At 43.4% G+C, this 24,512-nt stretch overlaps 1 protein-coding gene across 1 annotated transcript; it reads left to right on the top strand.

The window, feature by feature from the left end:
• Positions 1-349: 349 nt before the first annotated feature.
• LOC109892556 (ubiquitin carboxyl-terminal hydrolase 32) lies at positions 350-23,608 on the top strand. Its single transcript, XM_020485169.2, has 34 exons — positions 350-545; positions 3,680-3,807; positions 11,391-11,496; positions 11,768-11,886; positions 12,888-13,047; positions 13,142-13,273; positions 13,359-13,466; positions 13,562-13,677; positions 13,830-13,892; positions 13,993-14,076; positions 14,184-14,245; positions 14,359-14,461; positions 14,576-14,768; positions 14,953-15,110; positions 15,243-15,383; positions 15,517-15,637; positions 16,616-16,770; positions 17,327-17,408; positions 17,497-17,571; positions 17,815-17,953; positions 18,127-18,232; positions 18,372-18,545; positions 18,880-19,054; positions 19,375-19,526; positions 19,624-19,741; positions 19,974-20,179; positions 20,295-20,479; positions 20,590-20,676; positions 20,767-20,887; positions 21,003-21,194; positions 21,396-21,639; positions 21,740-22,122; positions 22,255-22,347; positions 22,473-23,608. The coding sequence occupies exons 1-34, from the start codon at positions 488-490 to the stop codon at positions 22,644-22,646; spliced, it is 4,713 nt and encodes a 1,570-aa protein (XP_020340758.1). The 5' UTR covers positions 350-487; the 3' UTR covers positions 22,647-23,608.
• The last annotated feature ends 904 nt before the right edge of the window (positions 23,609-24,512 follow it).

Here is a 24,512-nt window from a genome sequence, read left to right as displayed (position 1 = left end):
GCACGTTATTTGGCTTGTGTATGTGACGCAAGCTCCAGCAGAACTCTGCTAGACTGGGTAGCAGTCTTTTTTAGCTAACATTCCAGTGGCAGTAGCAAGGAATGGAATGTTAGCTAACTAAACTGCTACCCAGGCTAGGACTCCGCCACTGCACAGTCCAATGCACCACCATTAAATTATATTAAACTTGTTTGTACATTATGACTCTGTGTCCGTTTTTATTTGCCAATAAATATTACAAGGATTACTAAATTGCTGGTCAGTAAGTATTGAATATGTAAACGCACATTCCTGAAATAATTCAAGGGCCTTGACAGGTGATCACGTGACTCGGGGGGGGAGTTGGGGTTGGCAAGGCGTCAGTAGACGCATAGCTGACTACATTATTAGATAGTTATGACTGCCGTGTGCGTATAAGCTAAACCAACAAAGCAGTTCATAACAACCTGTTTTATTTGTTAAGATGTTGCTATGAAATGAGAAAAACATGGGAGCTAAAGAGTCAAGGATAGGTTTCCTCTCGTACGAAGAGGCCATCAACAGAGGTAACAATTGATAATTTGCTAACCTTGGCTAGCTGTAAACATTAGCGTTATAGACAGCTAGCTAATGAAGGTAAGGCTAGCTAACTATTGGATGGGTAATGTGTTAACATTACTAACGTTACTAGCTAGATGGCGAACAACAATGGGACAGGCAACTAACTAGCTAGATAACCTTGTCAATTGTACTAAAGTGTAATTCAAATATACCAGCGGGTCCAGGTAGGCGGTTAGCTAGGTAAATTAACGGGCTATCTTAAATTGACCCTAAAACCGCTACTGCCCTCGGGATCAGGTAGAGGCCAACGACCGGAAACTAAGAACTAGAGCTATCTGCACTTCGGTCAACTAGAAGTAAATTAATGACACCAAGTAGCCGCTGTTTGTTGACATTGTGTGTGCCTGGTGGTACTGTGTGGGCGGATTCGATTATGCTGAGCGGGGCACCGGGCAAAGGCCAGTCACGTCGTCGAGCGAAAATGGGAGGGAGGAGCGCCATTCTCAAATCTAACAGTAATTTGTGCATCGTTTCCTAATTCTTTCAATTTTCTAAATATTTTTCATTGGGAAGGCAGATGAAGCGGTTTAAAAAAAATCAAAAACAATAACTTTTGCATGGGATAACACAGAATCCTACTAATGACTACACGTGCTTAATTATGTCACCTTTGTTTTGAGCTGACATCGAGGTGGACTTTAAAAGGGGCTCCTGCTTCGTGCCTGGGAGGCAGCCCAGTTCCAAATCAACTTTCAACAGATGCAAAACATACACAGGGCACCCAGGTGCAATTTAATTTAACCCCCTCAGTGTTAAAATGTTAACTATTCATGATCCACTATATATACAAAAGTATATGGACACCCCTTGCTCTGGACACCCATCGGCTATTTCAGCCACACCTGTTGCTGACGGGTGTATAAAATCGAGCACACAGCCATGCAATCTCCATAGACAAACAAGAGCTCAGTGACTTTCATTGTGGCACCTTTCTAACAAGTCAGTTCCTCAAATTTCTGCCCTGTTAGAGCTGCCCCGGTCAACTGTATGTGCTGTTATTTTGAAGTGGAAACGTCTAGGAGTAACAACTGCTCAGATGTGAAGTTGTAGGCCACCCAAGCTGGGCCACTCAAGGACATTCAGAAACTTGTCCCGAAGCCACTCATCAAGTTTTATGTTACATGGGCCGAATACAACAGTGAAATTCTTACTTACAAGCCCTTATCCAACAATGCAGTTAAGAAAATACCTTTAAAAAAAAGATAAAAGTAACAAATAATTAAAGAGCAGCGGTAAAATAACAATAGCGAGGCTATATACAGGGGGTACTGGTACACAGTCACTGTGCGGGGGCACTGGTGTCGAGGTAATATGTACATGTAGGTAGAGTTATTAAAGTGACTATGCATAGATAATGAGAGCAGCAGCAGCGTAGAAGAGGGGCGGGAGAGGCAATGCAAATAGTCTGGGTAGCCATTTGATTAGATGTTCAGGAGTCTTATGGCTTGGGGCTAGAAGCTGTTTAGAAGCCTCTTAGACCTAGACTTGGTGCTCTGGTACCGCTTGTCATACGGTAGCAGAGAGAACAGTTTATGACTGGTGGAGTCTTTGACAATTATTAGGGCCTTCCTTTGACGCCTCCTGGTATAGAGGTCCTGGATGGCAGGAAGCTTGGCCCTGATGATGTACTAGCAGTATACTGCTAGTATACATCTTTGCCTCCATCCTGCATTGTCTTGGCTGTGTGCTTAGGGTGGGTCGTTGTCCTGTTGGAAGGTGAACCTTTGCCCCAGTCTGAGGTCCTGAGCGCTTTGGAGCAGGTTTTCATCAAGGATCTCTCTACTTTTCTCCGTTCATCTTTGCCTGCATCCTGACTATTTTCTCAGTCGCTGAAAAACATCCCCACAGCATGATGCTCCCTCCACCATGCTTCACCGTAGGGATGGTGCCAGGTTTCCTCCAGATATGACACTTGGCATTCAGGCCAAAGAGTTCATTCTTGGTTTAATCAGACCAGAGAATCTTGTTTTCTCATGGTCTGTCATGTGCTTTTTACTGAGGAGTTGCTTCCTTCTGGCCACTACCATAAAGGCCTAATTGGTGGGGTGATTCTGAGGTAGTTGTCCTTCTGTAAGGTTCTTCCATCTTCACAGAGGAAATCTGTCACTCTGACAGAGTGACAATCAGGTTCTTGGTCACCTCCCTGACCAAGGCCCTTCTCCCCAAGTTGCTCAGTTTGGCTGGGCAGCCAGCTCTAGGAAGAGTCTTTGTGGTTCCAAACGTCATCCATAATAAGAAAGATGGAGGCCACTGTGTTCTTGGGGACCTTTAATGCTGCAGAATGTTTTTGGTACACCTTCCCCAGATCTGTGCCTCGACACAATCCTGTCTCGGAGCTCTATGGACAATCCCGTCAACCTCATGGCTTGGTTTTTGCTGTATCATGTGCTGTCAACTGTGGGACCTTATATAGACGTGTGCCTTTCCAAATCATGTCCAATCAATTGAATTTACCACCGGTAGACTCCAAGTTGTAGAAACATCTCAAGGATGATCAATGCAAACAGGATGCACTCGATCTCAATTAAGTCTCATAGCAAAGGGTCTGAATACTTTTGTAAATTAGCTATGTTTTGTTATTTGTAATACGTTTGCCTAAATGAATAAAAACCTGTTTTTGCTTTGTCATAATGGAGTGTGTAAATTGCTGAGGATTTTTATTTATTACATTTTATAGTAAGGCTACAGTGTCTTTGGAAAGGCAAAATGTGGAAAACGTAAATGGGTCAGAATACTTTCCAAAGGCACTGTAGCTAACAGCTGACGAAGCTAACCAGCAGTATACTGTTGTTGTTGATGATGATGGTGGTGTATGTGCGTCTGCCAGTTCCCTATTGTAGTGCTGAGCACTTGCAAGCATTTCGAAATCTGGCTGTGTGGCAGACATATACGTTCCCGCAATTACTGATTAGTTATGATAGTTGCTATGGTAATACAGTGTAATAGCTATTGTGGCTTTGGTTTAGACTGCCTAAGATTGTATTGTTGACCATGGTTTAATGCTCTGCCTGACCATACAGTCCATGTTTTAATTCACAGAAAAGCTTCTTCACAATCTCTGTGTCTCTATCCCTCCCAGTAACTAATGTGGAACTCCAGCGTCTGAAGGATGCCTTCCGGAGGACCAGTGGCCTGTCCTGTTACATGAGCCAGCAGTGCTTCCTCAGGGAGGTGCTGGGAGACGTCGTACCACCCAGGATTGCTGAGGTGAGCCTTGTTCAACAGACAGACGGACCCAGTGTTACATGAGGTCTGATGGGAGAGTCTCAATGTAATTTCCGCAAGCCGTGACACCCACCATTTCAGATTGTTCTGATATAGTTTCTGTAGTTCGAAACCGATAAGAGGAGCATTCCTGATAAAGGTCTTCATGTATCCACCTGTACCTGAGATCACCTTTCCCGGATCCAGAATTCTATGTCACAAGTCGGTTTGCACATTTTGGGGAATATTCAGAGGTGGAAACTTTCTGTAGGATTTAACGGTAATATATGCAAATGAATATTAATACCATTTAAATGTAGATGTTTTTTGCATTGGATATATTTTCCATATCATATGGAGACAGAATAAAAACATCTTATCATAGTGGACATAATTGCAAATGATAAAATCCTTCCAAAAGAAAAAAAAGATAAAAAAACTTTTGTTACGAATTCAACTTTAATTAAATTAGTTGACTCTTCACATGGGATGATTTCACTGAACAACAAAAGGGAATATTGAATGATCCCCACTGATCCATTGCATCTGCTGATATGGACTGCCTCATCAAGGATCCCAAAAACGTTTTCAACATACATCCATAAAATGATAGTATAGAAACTAAAGCTTTGGTTGTCTTCCTCAGGCTTCCATTTCTTCTCCCTGGACCTCCTCAATGTCCACCTCTTGAACATCAGACTCTGAGGCCTCATCTTCACTGTCACTTTCCAACCCTGTTGAGGATGGCTCATTGTCAGGCTCAAAAAGCCCAAAAATTGCCCGGATGGCCACCAATTTTTCAACCCATGTATTGGTCAGCCTGTTGCGTGCTTTGGTGTGTGTGTTCCCAAACAAGGACCTTTTGCGTTCTGAGGCGGCTGATGTTTGTGGAATTTGTAGAATGATTGATTGAGGCAACAGGGGAAGGCACCTCAGATCCACAAAGTCCCTTCCACCAGGTGGCTGATGAGATATGTTGGCACTGCCATATTGCATCTCTATCCTAAAGCCCTTGCTTAGAAGGGTACTTTGCTAGACTGCCAAGAACCTTGCCCTCATCCAGGCCAAGGTGGCGAGACACGATAGGCCTTGTTGATCTCTGCACCAGACAGGATGCTTTTGCCAGCATACTTGGGGTCCAACATGTACACTGCGGCGTGTATGGGCTTCAGGCAGAAGTCTTCACGCTTTTTGATGTATTTCAGAACTGCAGTTTCCTCTGCTTGGAGCAACAGTGAAGTGGGCAGGGCAGTATGGATTTCTTCTCTTACATCTGCAAGCAGAGTCTGAACATCAGGCAGGATGGCATTATCTGGGGCGGCAGGGTAGCCTAGTGGTAGCCTAGTGGTTAGAGCTTTGGACTAGTAACCGGAAGGTTGTGAGTTCAAACCCCCGAGCTGACAAGGTACAAATCTGTCGTTCTGCCCCTGAACAGGCAGTTAACCCACTGTTCCCAGGCCGTCATCAAAAATAAGAATGTGTTCTTAACTGACTTGCCTGGTTAAATAAAGGTAAAAAATAAAAATAAAAAATCTGTGCAATGGCTACTGCTATAGTTTTCAGGAGTTTCGGGCTGCTTATCACTCTTTCCCGAAATATATCATCCAGGAGGATTCTCTTGATGGGGCTGTCCATATCAGCAGACTGATATGGCCATTTCTTGGAGAGACTCCTTCCCCCCAGGAGACTGTCAAACATGATCTTGATAACACCACCCCAACGGGTGTTGCAGGGCAGCTTCAATGTGGTGCTCTTATTCTTCTCACTTCAAAAGAGTGAAAAGTAAAAGGTTTGGACACACCTACCCATTCCAGGGTTTTTCTTTATTTTTTGCTATTTTCACATTGTAGAATAATGGTGAAGACATCAAAACTATAAGAACACATGGAATCATGTAGTATCCAAAAAAGTGTTAAACAAATCAAAATATATTTTATATTTGAGATTCTTCAAAGTAGCCACCCTTCGCCTTGATGACAGCTTTGCACACTCTTGGCATTCGCTCAAACAGCTTCATGAGGTAGTCACCTGGAATGCATTTCAATTAACAGGTGTGCCTTGTTAAAAGTTAAACAGTTTTTCTTAATGTGTTTGAGCCAATCAGAAGATACCCCTATTTGGTAAAAGACCAAGTCCATATTATGGCAAGAACAGCTCAAACAAGCAAAGTGAAATGACAATCCATCGTTACTTTAAGACATAGACAGTCAATGTGGAAAATTTCAAGAACTTTGAAAGTTTCTTCAAGTGCAGTCGCAAACACGAAACACAATAATCAAACTGGCTCTCATTAGGACCGCCACAGGAAAGGAAGACCGAGAGTTACCTCTGCTGCAGAGGATAAGTTCATTAGAGTTAACTGTACCTCAGATTGCAGTCCAAATAAATGCTTCACAGACTTCACGTAACAGACACATCTCAACATCAACTTTTCAGAGGAGACAGGCCTTCATGGTCGAATTGCTGCAAAGAAACCACGACTAAAGGACACCAATAATAAGAAGACTTGCTTGGGCCAAGAAACACAAGCAATGGACATTAGACCGGTGGAAATCTGTTCTTTGGTCTGATGAGTCCAAATTAGATTTTTGGTTGCAACTGCCGTGTCTTTGTGAGACGCATAGTAGGTGAACGGATGATGTGGGGGTGCTTTGCTGGTGACATGGTCTGTGATTTATTTTGAATTCAAGGCACACATAACCAGCATGGCTCCCACAGAATTCTGCAGCAATATGCCATCCCTTCTGGTTTGCGCTTAGTGAGACTAATTTGTTTTTCTACAGGACAATGACCCAATATACACCTCCTGGCTTTTTATGGGCTATTTGAGTGTTGCATCAGGTGACCTGGCCACCACAATCACCTGACCTCAACCCAATTGATATGGTTTGGGATGAGTTGGACTGCAGAGTGAAGGAAAAGCAGCCAACAAATGCTCAGCATATGTGGGAACTCCTTCAAGACTGTTGGGAAAGCATTCCTCATGAAGCTGGTTGAGAAAATCCCAAGAGTGTCCAAAGTTGTCATCAAGGCAAAGGGTGACTTCTTTGAACAATCAAAAATCTGTTTTGATTTGTTTAACACTTTTAGTTACTATATGATTCCATATGTGTTATTTCATAGTTTTGATGTCTTCACTATTATTCTACAATGTATAAAATAGAGAACCCTAGAATGAGTAGGTGTGGCCAATCTTTTGACTGGTACTGTAGATTGGCAATCGGCTACAGCCATAGAGCCTCGACTCCATGTGTGGCAACAGTTAATAGATATCTAGTAAATAGAAGATGGAATTAAAAATACGAAATTGAAGGTTAAAGGTGAAGGTAGGCGTCTCTAGTAACCGAACGAATAGAACGACCGACCAACCGGCTTGGGTAGCAACCCTAGATTTGTGTTGGGACTACATCTTGTGGAAGGATGAAATAATATTAATCAAAATAAGGTTATTTATGAAAATATGTCAGTCATTATTTTAATATTTTGGTAACCCGTTGTATTAAATTGGTAATGCCCTCGAAGCCGCTGCTTGGAGGATATATTGGCATGGGTTGCCTAACAACACCTGTGCCAATATATCCTCCAAACACTGGCTTCGAGGGCATTATCACTCAACCGTAGGATGAGAAAGTGTATGCACTGCAGCCTCAGTTATCCTAGCTAGCTAACTGTACTATGTATTCATATTTGATAATAAATAACCTAGCTATGGCAACTATTAGTCTACTATAGCGCGAGTTGGCTTGGTTGGTTGCTGTCTCTCCCTCCTCCTTTTTGGACACGTGATGACCTCTAATTCTTGCAACATTATTATGCTGTAATGTAATTTGATCTCTGAGAAAATAAGCTATTGGCCATTTTCATTTATAAGATTCACATAATATTCAATAAATATAGTACCTAACATCCGATTTGGACCAAACTTGTTTTTTTAAGACATGAGGAATCCAAAGTTCAATAAGCCACCCACATATCCCACCATAACAACCAGTATACAATATCAGTTCTTTATGTCTGACAAGAAGTATGGAGCTGTGGCTTGGGAGTATTGCTTCTTCATCCTTTGTAATGGATTCCTTGTTAATCTGATATTCTTCCCCCTGTTCAAAGAAATGAGTCATTAAAGTTAGGTTTATGGCCCACCATACAACCTGATATTACCAAATTCTGACCACTAGATGATGCTGTTCCTGTCATTAGGTGGGGGAAAAAAATCCATATCTCTGTGTCCAGTATGAAGGAAGTTGAGGTAGTTTTGCGATCCAACACTAATTAGCCTTACCCATAGACTTTTAGTCATTGAGCTATCTGCTAGCATGAAGTAACCCTTTAATGGTGCAGATGGTGCTTGTTTTGGAACATAACGTGTCCTCTCTATTTGGCCAAGAAAATAACCTTGCTGGATAACTTGGATGCATGAATTTCACCTTTTACGTCCATGTTATCATCCACAATTACAATCCAGTATTCATCATAGCAGCAAACTAGAAAATCAGATGCTCGCACATTCACCATTTTATATCTATGGATTTTCTGAGGACTAAGTCAAACTTAATGGCATAATCTGTGTCAGAATCTAGGTTTCCATTCAATTTTGGACAGATTTTCATGCAAATATTTTAAAATCTGCATAAAACAATGTGCATTTTAACACCATATATTTTTCCATAACTCACTTATTGTGGATAAAAGTATGCACTTTTGACGTAGTGCACATAAAATAACTTTTGCGGTTCATTCAATACATAAGAATTTAAAATACAAGTTAAATGGGTTTCATCGCATTTAATGCTACTGATGGTTTTGGCACAAACGGTTGCGTTATATAGCAAACGTGCCCACTCTGGTCTTGCCACTTGCGCTCTAACCAACAGCTCGCAGAAGCAGTACGGGTAGGCTACCTATATTGAAAATATTATGCATATACCGATGTCATTTTTATTTGTCAAAAGGCAGCCAAGCATCGATCATCGTCACTAGAATAAGACCCTCGCTTTTTAAAGGAGCATCAAGCACATCAAATTAACTTTCACCACCCTGTGAAGTTCATCCTAACTTATTTAATCTGTAGTCTTATAAACTGCATCGTTTCCCTAGTCGTAGTGGGAGGACCACGCAAGTTTACTTCAATATGATGTTTATTATATCAATATTTGCGGATAAATATTTGCTCATTTATGCGAGAAATGTCAGTGGAAGATATTTTACCGACACCTTGTCAAATGAACAAATTGTCTGTCGGCATATATGAAATTGTACTGGCGTATCCTGTTTCCATCAGCCCGGTCGTGACTTTTTTCATTCGTCAGGTAATTTATCCGCATGAAGTGGTTGGATGGAAACCTGGTTACTGGAAACTCTGCACCTATGAGGCTTTTGTAGAGTGGAACAAAGTGATGGAAGCTGCAGGGTCCTGGCAGAGTCATTGTGTTCGCATATCTTTCCCTGAGTTCTATGCGCACATTTTCCATGCCCTGTTCTATGAAAAACACTTTCACATCACATCTATGCACCACACCATCAGGTCCACAAATGCATGGCAGCCCTTGTCTACCTTTACTGCATTTAACGTTAGTGCCATTTTGATGTATTGTACATACACACAGAATGTGTTCCAGATGAGCCGACTGCCACACAATGCTTCGGACAGACTGCAGTTTATTTCTGAACGCTGCATACAGTTCTTTAAGGTTGCACAGAATGAGTGTTTTCTGCTCGTGAATTTTGAATTTGACAAAATCCTTTTTTCCTGGCAAAACTCTACTATATACATTGTCATTGTAGAATCTAATGACTAAATCCTCAACTGGAAAGTCATTGCCAAAGAGTGTTCTGGTTTGGCAACTCCATGATACCTTTCTCTGAAGCCAGTTTTCTTGCTGCCCTTATGTAAACACTGACATTAAAGACCTCTTTAGTTTTGACTATAGACCATAATGGTGGAGCCATTTTATTAATATTTGTCTCTTTTACTTTCTGGGGGATAATTATTTTTTTATTTCATTAAGTAAATGAGCCTGTCAAGATCTTCAGCATTTTTATTAATTTCTTTAAAGATCTCAGGCTGCTCTGAGGCGCCAGTTCCTCAGGAGATACATTGACAGCTTGAGCAGCCTGCTGATGTATTGTGCATATTTGATCTTGATCTGCACATGGAGAATTATTTTGTGCGCAGGATACCTTGGAATGAGATGCCTCTCCTTTGAGCTGTAGTGGACTTAACACCAATGCCACTTAAACTGGAGTCAAGACAGGACTTCATTCTTTTAGCAGCCTGTTCACTGTCAACATCATGACCAGATGAATTTTGTCGATCTCCATTGTCACTTTTCATTGAAAGCAATGCGACATCATGGACACAATTTAATTCCAGGGATGACATTGCCACTGAACAGTCCCTTAATTCTTAGCTACCTCCACATTTACTTCTGAGTGATCTATTTACTGCTTTCTTGTGATTATTAAATGGGATCCCAACATTTTATTTTGAAGTTTGAGTAGATAATCAATAGCCAAACCTGTCCTCCATGAAAACAATTTTAGTTTGTCCTCTTAGCTACCTCATGCTTCAAACTAACTGCCCGTGAATAGTCCATTGAATGGCAACTCTCAGAGGTATTTCCCTATGGTGCAATTCTCATTAAGGGGTTTCCTACTAGCCCAAAACGTTGGAGCAATTGGCAAGTGACTGAAATGCTGAGCATGACAACCCTATTAAAAAGAGAACCAATTAGAACATTTTCCATAAGAAACAGTTAAACCTACGCAATAAACCATTATATAAACAATTAAGGCTTCACCAATAGAAAATATTGCAAAACACAATATGCTTTGGGGGTATTTACCTTTTTGAAGACCATTTAGAGACCAGAACCATTAGAACTGCTGTAGCCTAGTGGTTTGCTTGTTCACCGGAAAAGGTCTAACTGCTTCAAACCTTTTTTGAAGGGATTTGGTTACATACTCAATGTATTCTCAACCAATAAAATGTTGCTCATGAGGTTGAAAACCCCTGCGCCTATACCTCTACCTGGGTAGTACCCAACTTCAGCTTTTCTGATTGGGAGGTTAACCTGTCCTCGTTCCGAATCTCAACCAATCCTAATCTTAACCATTAACCATAACTTCTAACTGGATATAATAGTGAGCCTGTTTAGCAGCAACACCACCGTCTAGTGGTCAGAACCTGGTAATATCAGGCCGTATAATGCATTCAAATGGTCTTTCAACAAAATGTTTCAGGAACGCTTATCTGTTTCAAACTACAGAAATGATTTCGGAACCATCTGAGATGGTGGGTGTCAATCCTCTTTCTTGTGTTTTTTAAGGTGGAATGACTCAGGAGGGACTGTAGCCTGTTGTGCTCTTCTGATATGAGTCTAACTAGCTTAGTAACCTGGGCAAGCTTGTATATTTGAATTCAGCTTTAGTCCATCTGACAGGGTTATCAAAGATAATATACCTTTTTATCGATTTCTGAAAGGGAACTCACTCTCCAAATTACAACAACAAGTAGGTCAGGACTGGACCGGAATGAGTTTATATTTTTACCTGAATTGAACCCAGCTCCCTTCTCCTGTTTCTAGGTGATATACAGCTCATTCGGTGGGACCTCTAAAGGCCTGCACTTCAACAACCTAATTGTTGGCCTGGTTCTCTTGACTAGAGGACGTGATGAAGAAAAAGCTAAATGTGAGTATTGTAACCGACAGACTTATGGAACCTCTATAGATGCTTGTGTTGACCATGTAATTACAAGAATAATCATATAATTACATATATAATTTAATAGGATCTCTGAGAATAAAAACCAACAAATAGACCTTCACACAAATGGACCCCTCTTTTGTACTGGTATCTAATTTGTATTCTTGAAAATGTCTTATGCGATTCACCCCCATTGTGAATCACACCTGACAGAGTTGCTTATCAGGCTAAGCTTCTTTTTGTGGCTCTCCTTCAGACATTTTCAGTCTGTTTGCCAGCGATCTGGGCAATCATGCAACGCGAGAGGACATGGAAAGCATGCTGCAGTCTGTGGATGGAGAGATCCCACTTTCTCTCAGGAAGTGTTTCTCTGAGGTTAGCTCATATGCCTTATTTGAATGAATATGTATGGGTAGCTGCCAAAACAAAGGAAACGCCAACATGAAGTGTCTTAGTAGGGCTTTGGGCCACCATGAGCTGCCAGAACAGCTTCAATGTGCCTTGGCATAGATTCTACAAGTGTCTGGAACTCTATTGGAGTTCTTCCACAACAAAATCCATAATTTGAAGTTTTGTTGATGGTTGTGGAAAAAGCTGTCTCGGGTGCCACTCCAGAAGTGTTAAATTGGTTTGAGATCTGGTGGTTGAGAGACACACACACACACACACACTTTAAGCTCCTTTGAGACCCCTCTTTCAAAGTCACTGAGATTTCTTCTTCTAGCCATGGTATCCAAAATAATGGGCAACTAGGCATTTTTATACATGACCCTAAGCATGATGGGATGTTAATTGCTTAATTAACTCAGAAACCAAATGTGTAAAAGCACCTGCTTTCAATATGCGTTGTATCCCTCAAGTATTTCCTTTATTTTAGCAGTTACCTGTATTTTACTGTTTTAAACACACATGTTTTCACAAACTGTATGACCACCAGGGTGGTTGCAAATCTGCTATTACACGTTTACCAGGTCTATTTTATTTGTTCACTACAAACATGCCACGTATCCTTATCTAATGTAGCCTTATCTAATTGTAAGCTGCTGACAGAACTTATGTTACCTGTTTGGGGTGGCAGGTAGCCTAGTGGTTAGAGCGTTGGGCCAGTAACCAAAAGGTTGCTGGATCAAACCTCAGAGCTGACAAGGTAAAAATCTGTCGTTCTGTCCCTGAACAAGGCAGTTAACCCACTGTTACCCGGTAGACCGTCATTGTAAATAAGAATTTGTTCTTAACTGACTTGCCTAGTTAAATAAAGGTTCAATAAAATAAGTGCACAGGGCCACTAATGCTACTTTACACAGGAAGATAATTCCAGTATGTGTTTTGCACCTTTGTTCAAGGCTTAGTGGAGTTCCTGTTATTTTCTTTACCAGGGTGAGAAGGTAAATTATGATAAATTTAAGAGCTGGCTCCTGCAGAACAAGGATGCCTTCACCTTCTCCCGCTGGCTCCTGTCCAGTGGGGTGTGTGTCACCCTGACAGACGATAGTGACACACCCACCTTTTACCAGACCTTGGCTGGAGTAACACACTGTGAGTGACTCATCCTGATCCTTTGGGAGATGTACTAAATAATAACCTAGGCTAAGGGTCTTGTCATGCCACTTATAGATTTTTTTTCTTGCAGTAGAGGAATCGGATATCATTGACCTGGAGAAGAGATACTGGCTGCTGAAAGCTCAGTCTCGGACAGGACGATTTGACCTGGAAACCTTTGTCGCTTTAGTTTCTCCCACTATTCATACATCCCTAAGTGAAGGTAAGAGAATACGCAGGATGTGGATTTAATTTATTGGATACTTCTTTTGAAGGCGGTCGTTACATCCATTTCTCCTTCTGTGCAGGTTTGTTTCATGCCTTTGATGAAAACAGGGACAATCACATAGATTTTAAGGAAATCTCTTGTGGACTATCTGCTTGCTGCAGAGGGCCTTTGGCAGAGAGACAGAAGTGTAAGTAGATACAAGCACTAAGCCTTGCTGTTTGTCATTCTTTCATCACATTGTCAGTTTCAATGTGTGACTTTCCTCTTGTTTCTTTTCCCCAGTCTGTTTCAAAGTGTTTGACGTTGACCATGATGGGCTTCTGTCTCGAAAGGAAATCACAGAAATGGTTGGGGCATTACTGGAGGTGTGGAAAGACAATCGCATAGACCTTCTACCTGTAAGTACCATTTGGCCAGACTGGACATATGATGGACATACTGTAGATAATGATAACTGTTGTAATGTTTGTAGTTAGATTGTTTTGTTTTAACCTGTCCCATTACTATTCTGGGATCTTACTTAAGCCTAACCCTGCCTCTGTCCCTTAAGGAAGCGGACACTAATGTCCATGCCGTTGTGGAAGACATCCTGAAGGAGCATGACACCACTAAGGTATTCCCTTACTGCTTGCGTGACTTTGGATTCATATAGATTTCTTTAAAGTTGTCAGAACATTTTGAAACCGGCTATTGGTGGTTGTTGTGTTCTTTAGCAAGGGCATTTGACCCTGGAGGACTACCAAATATGGAGTGTGAAGAGTGCATTTGCCAATGAGTTCCTCAACCTGCTGTTTCAGGTAAGAGCCAGCCACCATGTGTTTCTACTTTGGTCACCATTATGTGTTGTGTGTGCTTTTCTTGTTCTGCTGGATCACCAATCTTCTGCTATCGTGTTGGTCTCTAGGTGTGTCATATTGTCCTGGGGCTGCGGCCTGCTTCCCCTGAAGAGGAGGGACAGATAATCAGGTATGTGTGTCTGTGTCACCATGTCAGTGTCCTTTCCTGCTGTCATACACATTCTTCCTTACCCCCTCATCAATCAATCAAACACTCACGAACTCACTCACTTGTGTCTGCAGGGGCTGGTTGGAGAGGGCGAGCAGACACGGCCTCCAGCCAGGAGACTACTGGTTCCTCATAGCAGTGCCATGGTGGCAGCAGTGGAGGGACTACGTCAAATATGTAAGGAAGGCTTTTTTGATGCTTGACACCATGACCATCTGTTTATCATACTGTGCCCATTCTACACTATAATTTCTTTGCTAATGTGATTGTGGTTGTTGGCGTCTCTTCCAGGATAACAAGCATATTGTGGTGGAGCAGCCATTAGTGTTTGACACAGTGAGGAGTGGTGTAGGGGCCGGAACCCAGGCCAGGGCAGAGCAAGGCCCAGAGGGGGAGAGCATGGCCAGCTCCCACAGCTCCACAGAGGAGAAGTTCATAGACAACATCTCCAGTGCATCAGAGGCCTCCGAGACGACCAGCGGCAGTGAGTGGCTAAGAATTCTCAGCACCCCGCGTAACACTTAGTATTAGCAAAACAGTTGGATACTAGTACAGCTTAATAATAAGGAAATGCACCACAAATTATACCTGCCTGGCCTTGCATACTGTGTGCTGAGAGTGAGTGTACAACTGAATGTCATTGAAAACCATTAATTTGCTCTCCTCAGGCCTTCTACCCCGGGGCTCGACTGCTACGGATATCTGCTTTGCCCGTCAGCATGATGACACAGACAACCAGTGCTTCCTGGGGGCTGATGGGAACATGGTGGTTCTAAGGCCTGGGGCCATCGATAACCAGCCTCTGGTCAGATCAGAGCCCTTAAAGGTAAGTTAGGCACCACAAACAACACTGTGAAAGGGGATGAACTAATTGGAGATTAAAATGTTCCTCTTCTTCAAACTGGCCTTGCCATATTATTTCAGTTTTAAATCTGTCCATCTTGAACTGTTCCCCCAGGCTCCCACATTGACTATGGAGGGGGGCCTACTGAGGCGCTCCCCGTCCCTGATTCTAGGCAGGGACTTTGAGGTTGTGCCAGAGCCTGTGTGGAGGGCACTCTACCACTGGTACGGAGCCAACCTGGGTCTCCCCAGGCCGGTACGTACATTTCAACTCTGTAAAGCAGGACCACTTGTGGATTTTCCATTAAACCATCACCATTATCATCCCTATTGATCCTGACATTGTGATAACCTCACATTCCCATCCCTTGTCCTGTTGGCATTCCCAGGTGATCAGAAACACCAAGACAGACTGTGCTGAGCTGGAGCTGTTACCCCGACACCTGCTCTTCCTGAGGCAGCAGCAGCCCCCCCCCCGCACCCCCCAGAACAACGTCTGGGTCAATATGGGTAAGAGGTTCCTCTGCATGTGTTTCCAGCGCTTCTCCAAAGGTTACAAAGCAAAGGAGGGACAAGAATAGCACAGTGCCCTAGTGACTTTCTGCCCAAGAGTGTCCAGGGCCATTCAGCATGTTGATCTGAAAAGCACGTCCACTCCCGACTGCGGATGATTGAAAGACCACTCGTGCGATAGATGCGTTCTGCCTTACAACACAATCACGACTCAATCTTGCAAAGTTAGATTTGGGTGGTTGCATTGAAGGGGGCTGATATTATATTGATTCAAACATAATTCCCACATTAGAAGGAAGCGTTGATCTGTTTAAGGAAGTATGTAACTGGGCAAAGTAGTAAAGTTTAATCACTAGAATTCTCTGCGCGGGCTGGCATTTCTTCTGCAGCAGTCCCGGAGGAGGAAGGCACTTAGAGGGAACATTGGTCACAAGACTTGGGGCAGCACAGGGACACACTTTTAACCAAAATATCACAGATGAGACGAAGGATGTCCACATGCCCCTGTAAGGGCGGGAGGTTACCATGGTAGCACGACTAGAGTCATGTTTGTGTCTGTGAGATTGAGTCTGTCTAGTAGAAGCGTTGTCTTCTCTTCCCTAGCTGTTGAAACTCAAACATAGAAAAACAACCTAGCTTGTCAACAAAACACTGTAAATAGCCAAGAAACACAAGGACAAAAAGTCTCACTTCAGCAGACTTTCATTTTAAGTAAATTAGACCAACTTTTATGCCTGTGCGCAGCGCTTCTAAAAATACATCTTTGACTCCGCTTATCACGTTCGCACAGCCCCAGCCAGGCAGTGTTGCAGTGTAAGATGAAATGGGCTATGTAGGATCTGGGCCTCATATGTCAGAGCATTTGACCAACGCAACATGGTCTGGATTTTCTTCCACACCCGTTCCTGTGCTTTTTACCAATCATGTGTGCAGAGCAGTTCAATGTGTCCGTGGTGTCTCCCTGAACTCCCCCAGGTAACGTTCCCTCTCCTAGTGCCCCCCTAAAGCGTGTGTTGGTCTACACGGGCTGTTTCAGTAGGGTGGGCACCATCAAGGACATCCATGAATACCTGTCCCAGAGACTCCGCATCAAGGAGGAAGACATGCGCCTCTGGCTCTACAACAGTGAGGTTGGTGTGACTCATAGAAGGTTGACCCTTCGTCAACATACACGGCAGGGTTCTACCCAAAGAATGTAAGAGGGGCACTGCGCCACCATGTGGACTTGGCTGCGCCTCTATTAAAAAAATAAACACAAATAAATAAATACAAAATGTAAACACACACACTGTGAATTGTTCTTGCCTGGACCTCATACCTATGGTCCCTGTTCTGTAGATCATTGAATAATGACATTACTAGGATAATTCTAGAAAAGACACTGTGAAGAATATTAAATAATTATTTTGCACTTAACCAGTGTGTGCCGCTTTATTTGTTATCATTTAAGGCTCTAGATTGCAGGAAATGGCACTTACAGGTGTTCAAAAAACACACATCTCTGAGTCCAAAGGGGGCCACGGCCCTCCTTGGGACCTCCCCCTCGACTGATTCATCAGCAACACCTTGTTAAAACAAATCTCGGGGAGAACCCTACACTGCACAAACAGACGTGCACAGTAAACACTCAAACTCAAATACTCACACACACTCTAATTTTACAGTTCAAAACATTGTATTCCACAGAATTATCTGACCCTCCTTGATGATGAAGACCATTCCCTGGAGGGGTTGAAGATCCCAGATGAACAGTACATGGTCATAGAAGGTATGCATCGTAACGACTCTCTGTGTTTTTAATGGCTCCATCATGTATTGTCAGGATGAGTAGATGAAGACACTTTTGTTTTTATCAGTTCGGAACAAGGACATGAGCTGGCCAGAGGAGATGTCTTTCATCGCTAACAGCAACAGGATGAACAGACACAATGGTAAGACCGTCACTGCATACTGTTACAGCACCAACACAACATTAGCACTCCTATTATGTAATCATTATTGATAATTTAACATTAACTGAGCTGATTGCTACTTGGATGTATTATAGATAAGTCTGTCAGACAGTACTTGTTATGTGGTCTCCAAACATATTGAAGGGGTCGTACTGACTGCTGTAGAAGCTTTTGATGGTTGAATAGCGTCCTCAGACTGTTGCCTCCTGCTGTTGTTCACAGTCCCTACTGAGAAAGGTGCCACTGGACTGAGCAACCTTGGCAACACGTGCTTCATGAACTCCAGTATCCAGTGTGTGAGCAACACCAAGCCTCTCACAGACTACTTCACCTCAGGAAACCACCTTTACGAACTCAACAGGTATGTGTGTGCATTATTTTAGACTTAAAAGAATGCACGCTTATTATACAAGAAAGTATTATTATACATGCTTATTATACTCTTTGGGCAGAACATCGTTCAAATAAATCCACAGCTAGTAGAGATGAGTGTGCAAGTTTATTTTTAATTTGTGCTGTTTGTCTCCATAACAGGACCAATCCAATTGGGATGCGGGGTCACATGGCCAAATGCTATGGTGATCTGGTTCAGGAGTTGTGGAGCGGAACACAGAAGAACTTGGCCCCTCTGAAACTCAGAGTATGTCCACAAACAAGCCTCCAACTGACACCCCCCCCTAAATGACCAACCTAAATGTACTTTCTTTCAACCTAAAAAATAAGAGTCAAATGGTTGTCTTTTTTTCCATTTTCTCCTTGTCCTCCGTCTCTTCCCTCAGTGGACGATAGCGAAGTACGCTCCCCGGTTCAATGGCTTCCAGCAGCAGGACTCCCAGGAGCTGCTGGCCTTCCTGCTGGATGGCCTTCACGAGGACCTGAACCGTGTTCACGAGAAGCCCTACGTGGAGCTGAAGGACAGCGACGGACGACCAGACTGGGAGGTTGCTTCTGAGGTCAGAGTTCATACACACTGTTCCTATCGTCATGGTGGGGAGATCCAGAAATAAGGCCTCAGGTGAATCACCTCATGTAGCTGTTGGGAGTATAAATGTTGATTTGGAGGTATAATATTAGATTTCTGTATCATCTTCAACTGCTAGAAGTTATCCTTTGTAGCTCACTTGGTAGAGCATGGTACTTGTAACGCCAGGGTAGTGTGTTCGATTCCCGGGGACCACCCAAACGTGAGAAATGTATGCACGCATGACTGTGAGTCGATTTGGCTTAAAGGGTCTGCTAAATGGCATATATTATTGTCTGTTGTGATGGTAAATTGTGTTCCCCCAGGCGTGGGAGAATCACCTGAGGAGAAACCGTTCCATTGTGGTGGACCTGTTCCATGGCCAGCTCAGGTCACAGGTCAAGTGCAAGACCTGTGGCCACGTCAGTGCACGCTTTGATCCCTTCAACTTCCTCTCTCTCCCTCTGCCCATGGATAACTCCATGCACGTAGAGATCATAGGTGAGCCTTATAAATCAAATTGTATTTATCACATACGCATATTTAGCAGATCTTATTGCGGGTGTAGTGAAATGCAGTGTATACAGTACTACAGTGCAACATCCAGAAAATACATTCCAAAAGATTAAACATAAGCAGCATATTGGAGATCTGTCTCAGGAAGTCTGTCGCCTGTCCACCCTTTCTTTTACTGGACTCTGAGCTTTACAGTAACAGTGTGGTGTTGAATAGAAAGCTATTTTGTTCCTGTTGTCTTTTGAGGAAATGTATATTGGATCCTGTGCCTCTGAAACACTTTGCTCTTTTATTCCTCTGTCCAGTCACTAAGCTCGATGGGTCATGCCCAGTGCGGTATGGGCTCCGGCTCAATGCGGATGAGAAGTACACAGGCCTGAAGAGACTCCTGAGTGAGCTCTGCTGCCTGAATCCTGAGCAGATCCTCCTGGCTGAAGTACATGCCTCCAACATTAAGGTGGGGCCGTCATCTATCCTCCAACACTGTACATCCATCCATCACACTGTCAATATCAGTCTGCACGTAGACTAATGATTGTCTACCCTATTTTTAGAATTTTCCACTGGACAACCAGAAAGTGCGTCGGGCGGTGAGCGGCTTCCTGTGTGCGTTTGAGATCCCCGTGCCAAGTGCGCCCACGTCTGTGGTGTCCACTCCCACACAAACAGATGGTATACCAATTGGTTCTTCTGTTCATTAGCGACATTTCATCTCTTTTCATTCCTTTTTTTAAAGGCAATCCGTAAGAAGTGATGAAAGGGGTTTAGAATCCAAAGAAGTAGCAACCAAACACACCTTGGAATGTAAACAAATGCACAGGTTCTATTAAACAGATGAAAAAAGGTAGATACTTTGACACTGGAAAATATTACGTATAACATTTGTTCTTCGTGTCATCTCCAGAAGCTCAAGCACTAGCCTATGGGAACGCTACCATGGTAACTGACAGTAACTCTCTGAACCTGGGACTGATCCCCAAGGGCATGCCCAGCACTGTGGTTCCCTGTGGCACAGAGGGCAGCCTTGCTAACGGTCTCCCCGACGGCCCCGTGGTGCTCCCATCAGACAGCCCCTTCACTGGGTACATTATCACCATCCACAGGAAGATGGTAAGAACTGCAGGATGGGCTAAAGATGGAGAGAAGATTAGCAGTGCATCAAGATTAGTCAAAGTCTATATAATGCTCACTTCTAAACAATGTGTCATTTGTGTTTGTTTCGTAGATGCGGGCAGAGTTATACTTCCTGTCCAGTCAGAAGAACCGCCCCAGCCTGTTTGGGATGCCGTTGATCGTGCCGTGTACAGTCCACACCAGGACCAGGGACCTGTATGATTCTGTGTGGACCCAGGTGTCACGCCTGGCCAGTCCCTTGCCCCCTCAGGAGGCCAGCAACCACGCCCAGGACTGGTCAGTCTCTCCAGACCACTCTCTGTATTTTGTCAGATGGCTTTGCAGTGTTCTCCTAAAGGTACAGGTGTGTGATGCTGATCGGTATGTGTATGTGTGTGTGAACACAGTGATGACAGCATGGGCTACCAGTATCCCTTCACCCTGCGCGTGGTGCAGAAAGATGGCAACTCCTGCGCTTGGTGTCCGTGGTACAGGTAATTACGTCTCACACAGTACAACATATCACTATACAGTTGAAGATAGAGAATCTGTTCATTGATACCCTGTATTGTTGTCCCCCTCAGGTTCTGCAGAGGCTGCACAGTGGAGTGTAACGATGAGAGGGCTGCTGTGGGAAATGCCTTCATGGCTGTGGACTGGGACCCCACTGCTCTGCACCTCCGCTACCAGACTTCTCAGGAGAGGGTAAGAGAGACATGAGGCTAGGGATGGAATGGAACCCTAGGGGTCATGTCAATGTATTTATTCAATATCTAATGGATATACGTCATACACTAAGTAATGTTTGTCTGTCCTGCAGATTGTGGAGGAGCACCCCAGTGTGGAACAGAGTCGCAGGGCCCAGGCAGAGCCCATCAGTCTGGACAGCTGTCTGCAGGCCTTTACCAGTGAGGAAGAGCTGGGAGAAGATGAGCTCTACTACTGCTCCAAGTGCAAGACCCACCGCCTGGCCACCAAGAAACTGGACCTGTGGAGGCTGCCGCCCATCCTGGTCAGACATAGAGCTCATTCCCTCTGCGTTAACTTCCCTGTCCTTTCCCTATTCATATGTGTCAATAGGCAACAGTTGAAACCTATTGAAATATACATGAATAACCCCCAACTCAAACATTTAATGCTATGTCTGAAGTGCAAGATTGCACATGACATCACCCACTCTAAAACTCCTTTATTCTGCCCATTTGAATTGCAGATAATTCATTTAAAACGGTTCCAGTTTATGAATGGGCGGTGGATCAAATCCCAGAAGATTGTTAGGTTTCCCATGGAGACGTTTGACCCCAGTGCTTTCCTGACCCCAAGAAATGCAGACCAAAGCCAAGAGAGCTGGAGGGATAAGCTGGGGGAGGGGCTACATGACACAGAGGGAGGAGTGAAAAAGTCTGGGGGTGGAGACACTGTCTGTAACCCTGCCCTGACTCTCAACAATGGGAAAGGTTTGTATAACATCTTGACGGGTTTCAGATGTACCTGTCATATCCCACTTATTATTTTAAGGAGGCTGGTGTTCTTCTATGAATATGTGTCTGTTTGCAGACCCTCTGTGCTCAGGGAGGATGGCCAGCACCCCCCTCAGCAAAGACGTCTGTCCCAACTGCAGCCCTGAGAGTGAGGGCAGGAGGCAGGGCCGTGGGCTGGTGTTTCCCACGGGAAGCAGGTACCAACTGTCCCTCAGTAAGGAGAGCCTGGACAGTGGCAGGGAGAGCCCCATGGAGCTGGAGGCCAGCAGGACGAGGATGGGGAGCATGGGAGAAGGCCTCAGTGACTCCACCTCTGGTGAGGACATGGCCAGAGAATGTGACAACACAAAGTCTGTGTCTGAGCTCAACAGCAATGGCTACACCGAGAACAGCATGGATCTGGAGGCCTCCCAGGGCCAAAGAGACCTGGATCCCATGTACAACTTGTATGCAATTTCAGTAAGTATTAACTGGGTCAAATATTTGTTTTTCTCTGTAAGAATTTTACTGTCCTAGCCTGAAGCCTGAGAGTAAAGTAACTGTCTATCTACCATCTGAAATATGAACCCCCAATAACTTTTGGGTTTGCAGTGCCATTCAGGGATCCTAGGAGGAGGCCACTATGTGACATACGCCAAAAACCCAAATGAAAAGTGGTACTGTTACAACGACAGTAGCTGTAAGGTAAGTTGTATGCCAAAAACAGAACTTATATCTCTGCTATGTGATGCAGTGTCCATTGTCATCTGTAACTCTGTTATTTCAAGTTCACAAGTATAAACAAACCTCACTGTGTTTTCTGTGTTCAGGAGTTGCAGTCAGAGGAGATTGATGCAGACTCTGCCTATATCCTGTTCTATGAGCAGCAGGAAGTGGATTATTCTCTGTTCATGCCCAAAACTGACGGCAAAAAGATGGCCGACACAACTTGCATGGACGAGGACTTTGAGTCTGACTATAAGAAGTACTGTGTTCTTCAGTAATGGACTGTCTGTCCATATGTGTCAATGTGCTGCCGGTTCATCGACATGCTTGTGCTACAAAACCACCTTACTATTTGACTGAAATCTCTCAGGATGAGATGAGCTGAAGCTTAGAAATCATCCCTGGTGGTTAGAAGTGGACAACCAACCATTTTTACACCTTCATAGTGGATGGATCTTTTTTTTCAAGTAATGGTACTCAAGTGTATTTCCCGCTTGCGATGTCAAACAAAACGGTGGGCTGTGTATTGGTTTGTTTTGGGGAGTGACAATGCTTAGGCCCATGGTGTTGGTCCTAGGCCAAATGTGACAAATGTTGGAGTGTGTGTTTTTGTTTGTAAACCAATGCCAGTTGCAATATGCCATTAATGTTTTGACACATTGATTGGTACGCTCTGCAGTTACATCCCCTCATTGAATAATACAAAAAAATGATTGCAGTAGAAGCAAGTGTTCACTACCTCATCATACCCTGCTTTGGACAGGAGTCAAATGCAATGTCCCAATTCTAAAATTCCCTTTTTTGTTGTCCTCCTCAAATGTAAATGATTTAGACTCCAGACCGATAGGCCTGGATTATATTCAGTGTTTCTGAACTACATTTATGTATTTGCATTGCAATGTATCTTTTGTGTTTGTTTATCGTGTCAGGTCTTTTAAGAACAAAGCCTCAGACTCTCACCGATCTGAGAGGATCTTCCTGTAGCATCTGCTTTGTACCAATTGTGTGCAGGTCCATTCCAACAACATATCAGTCTGTTCCATCACAACATTGTGATGTTATCACATCAACAGTCGTGTCATAACAGTATGCCACCAACAGGCTGTATCATTGTGCCCAATTTAACACAATTCTTTATATACACTACCGTTCTAAAGTTTGGGGTCACTTAGAAATGTCTGTTTTTGAAAGAATAGCACTGTTTATTTGTCCATTAAAATAACATCAAATTGATAAGATATACAGTGTAGACATTGTTAATGTTATAATTATTATATATTTTTTTTTAACCTTTATTTAACTAGGCAAGTCAGTTAAGAACAAATTCTTATTTTCAATGACGGCCTGTTCAGGGGCAGAACAACAGATTTGTACCTTGTCAGCTCGGGGATTTGAACTTGCAACCTTTCGGTTACTAGTCCAACACTCTACCCACTAGGCTACCTGCCGCCCCGGTAGCTGGAAACGGGAGATTTATTTTAATGTAATATCTACATAGGCGTACATAGACCCATTATCAGCAATGTCAACAGTGAAGAGGCGATTCTGGGATGCTGGCCTTCTAGACAGAGTTCCACTGTCAGTGTTCTTTTGCTTGTCTTAATCTTTTCTTTTTATTGGCCAGTCTGAGATATGGCTTTTTCTTTGCAACTCTGCCTAGAAGACCAGCATCCCGGAGTCGTCACTGTTGACGTTGAGACTGGTGTTTTGCGGGTACTATTTAATGAAGCTGCCAGTTGAGGACCTGTTTCTCAAACTAGACACTCTAATGTACTTGTCCTCTTGCTCAGATGTGCAACGGGCCTCCCACTTTCTATTCTGGTTAGAGCCAGTTTGCACTGTTCTGTGAAGGGACACAGCTTTGTACGAGATCTGGAATAGCTTTAAATTCTCAGAACAAGAATAGACTGACGAGTTTCAGAAATAAGTTATTTGTTTCTGGCCATTTTGAGCTTGTAATCGAACCCACAAATGCTGATGCTCGACTAGTCTAAAGAAGGACAGTTTTATTGCTTCTTTAATCAGAACAACTGTTTTCAGCTGTGCTAACATAGTTGCAAAAGAGTTTTCTAATGATCAATTAGCCTTTTAAAATGATGAACTTGGATTAGCTAACACAACGTGCCATTGGAACACAGGTGTGA

The sequence above is a fragment of the Oncorhynchus kisutch genome, linkage group LG6 (assembly GCF_002021735.2).
Source record: "Oncorhynchus kisutch isolate 150728-3 linkage group LG6, Okis_V2, whole genome shotgun sequence".
Classification (NCBI taxonomy): domain Eukaryota; kingdom Metazoa; phylum Chordata; class Actinopteri; order Salmoniformes; family Salmonidae; genus Oncorhynchus; species Oncorhynchus kisutch.
Note: the sequence above shows the minus strand (reverse complement) of the source record. Positions and strands in the feature narration are given on the sequence as shown.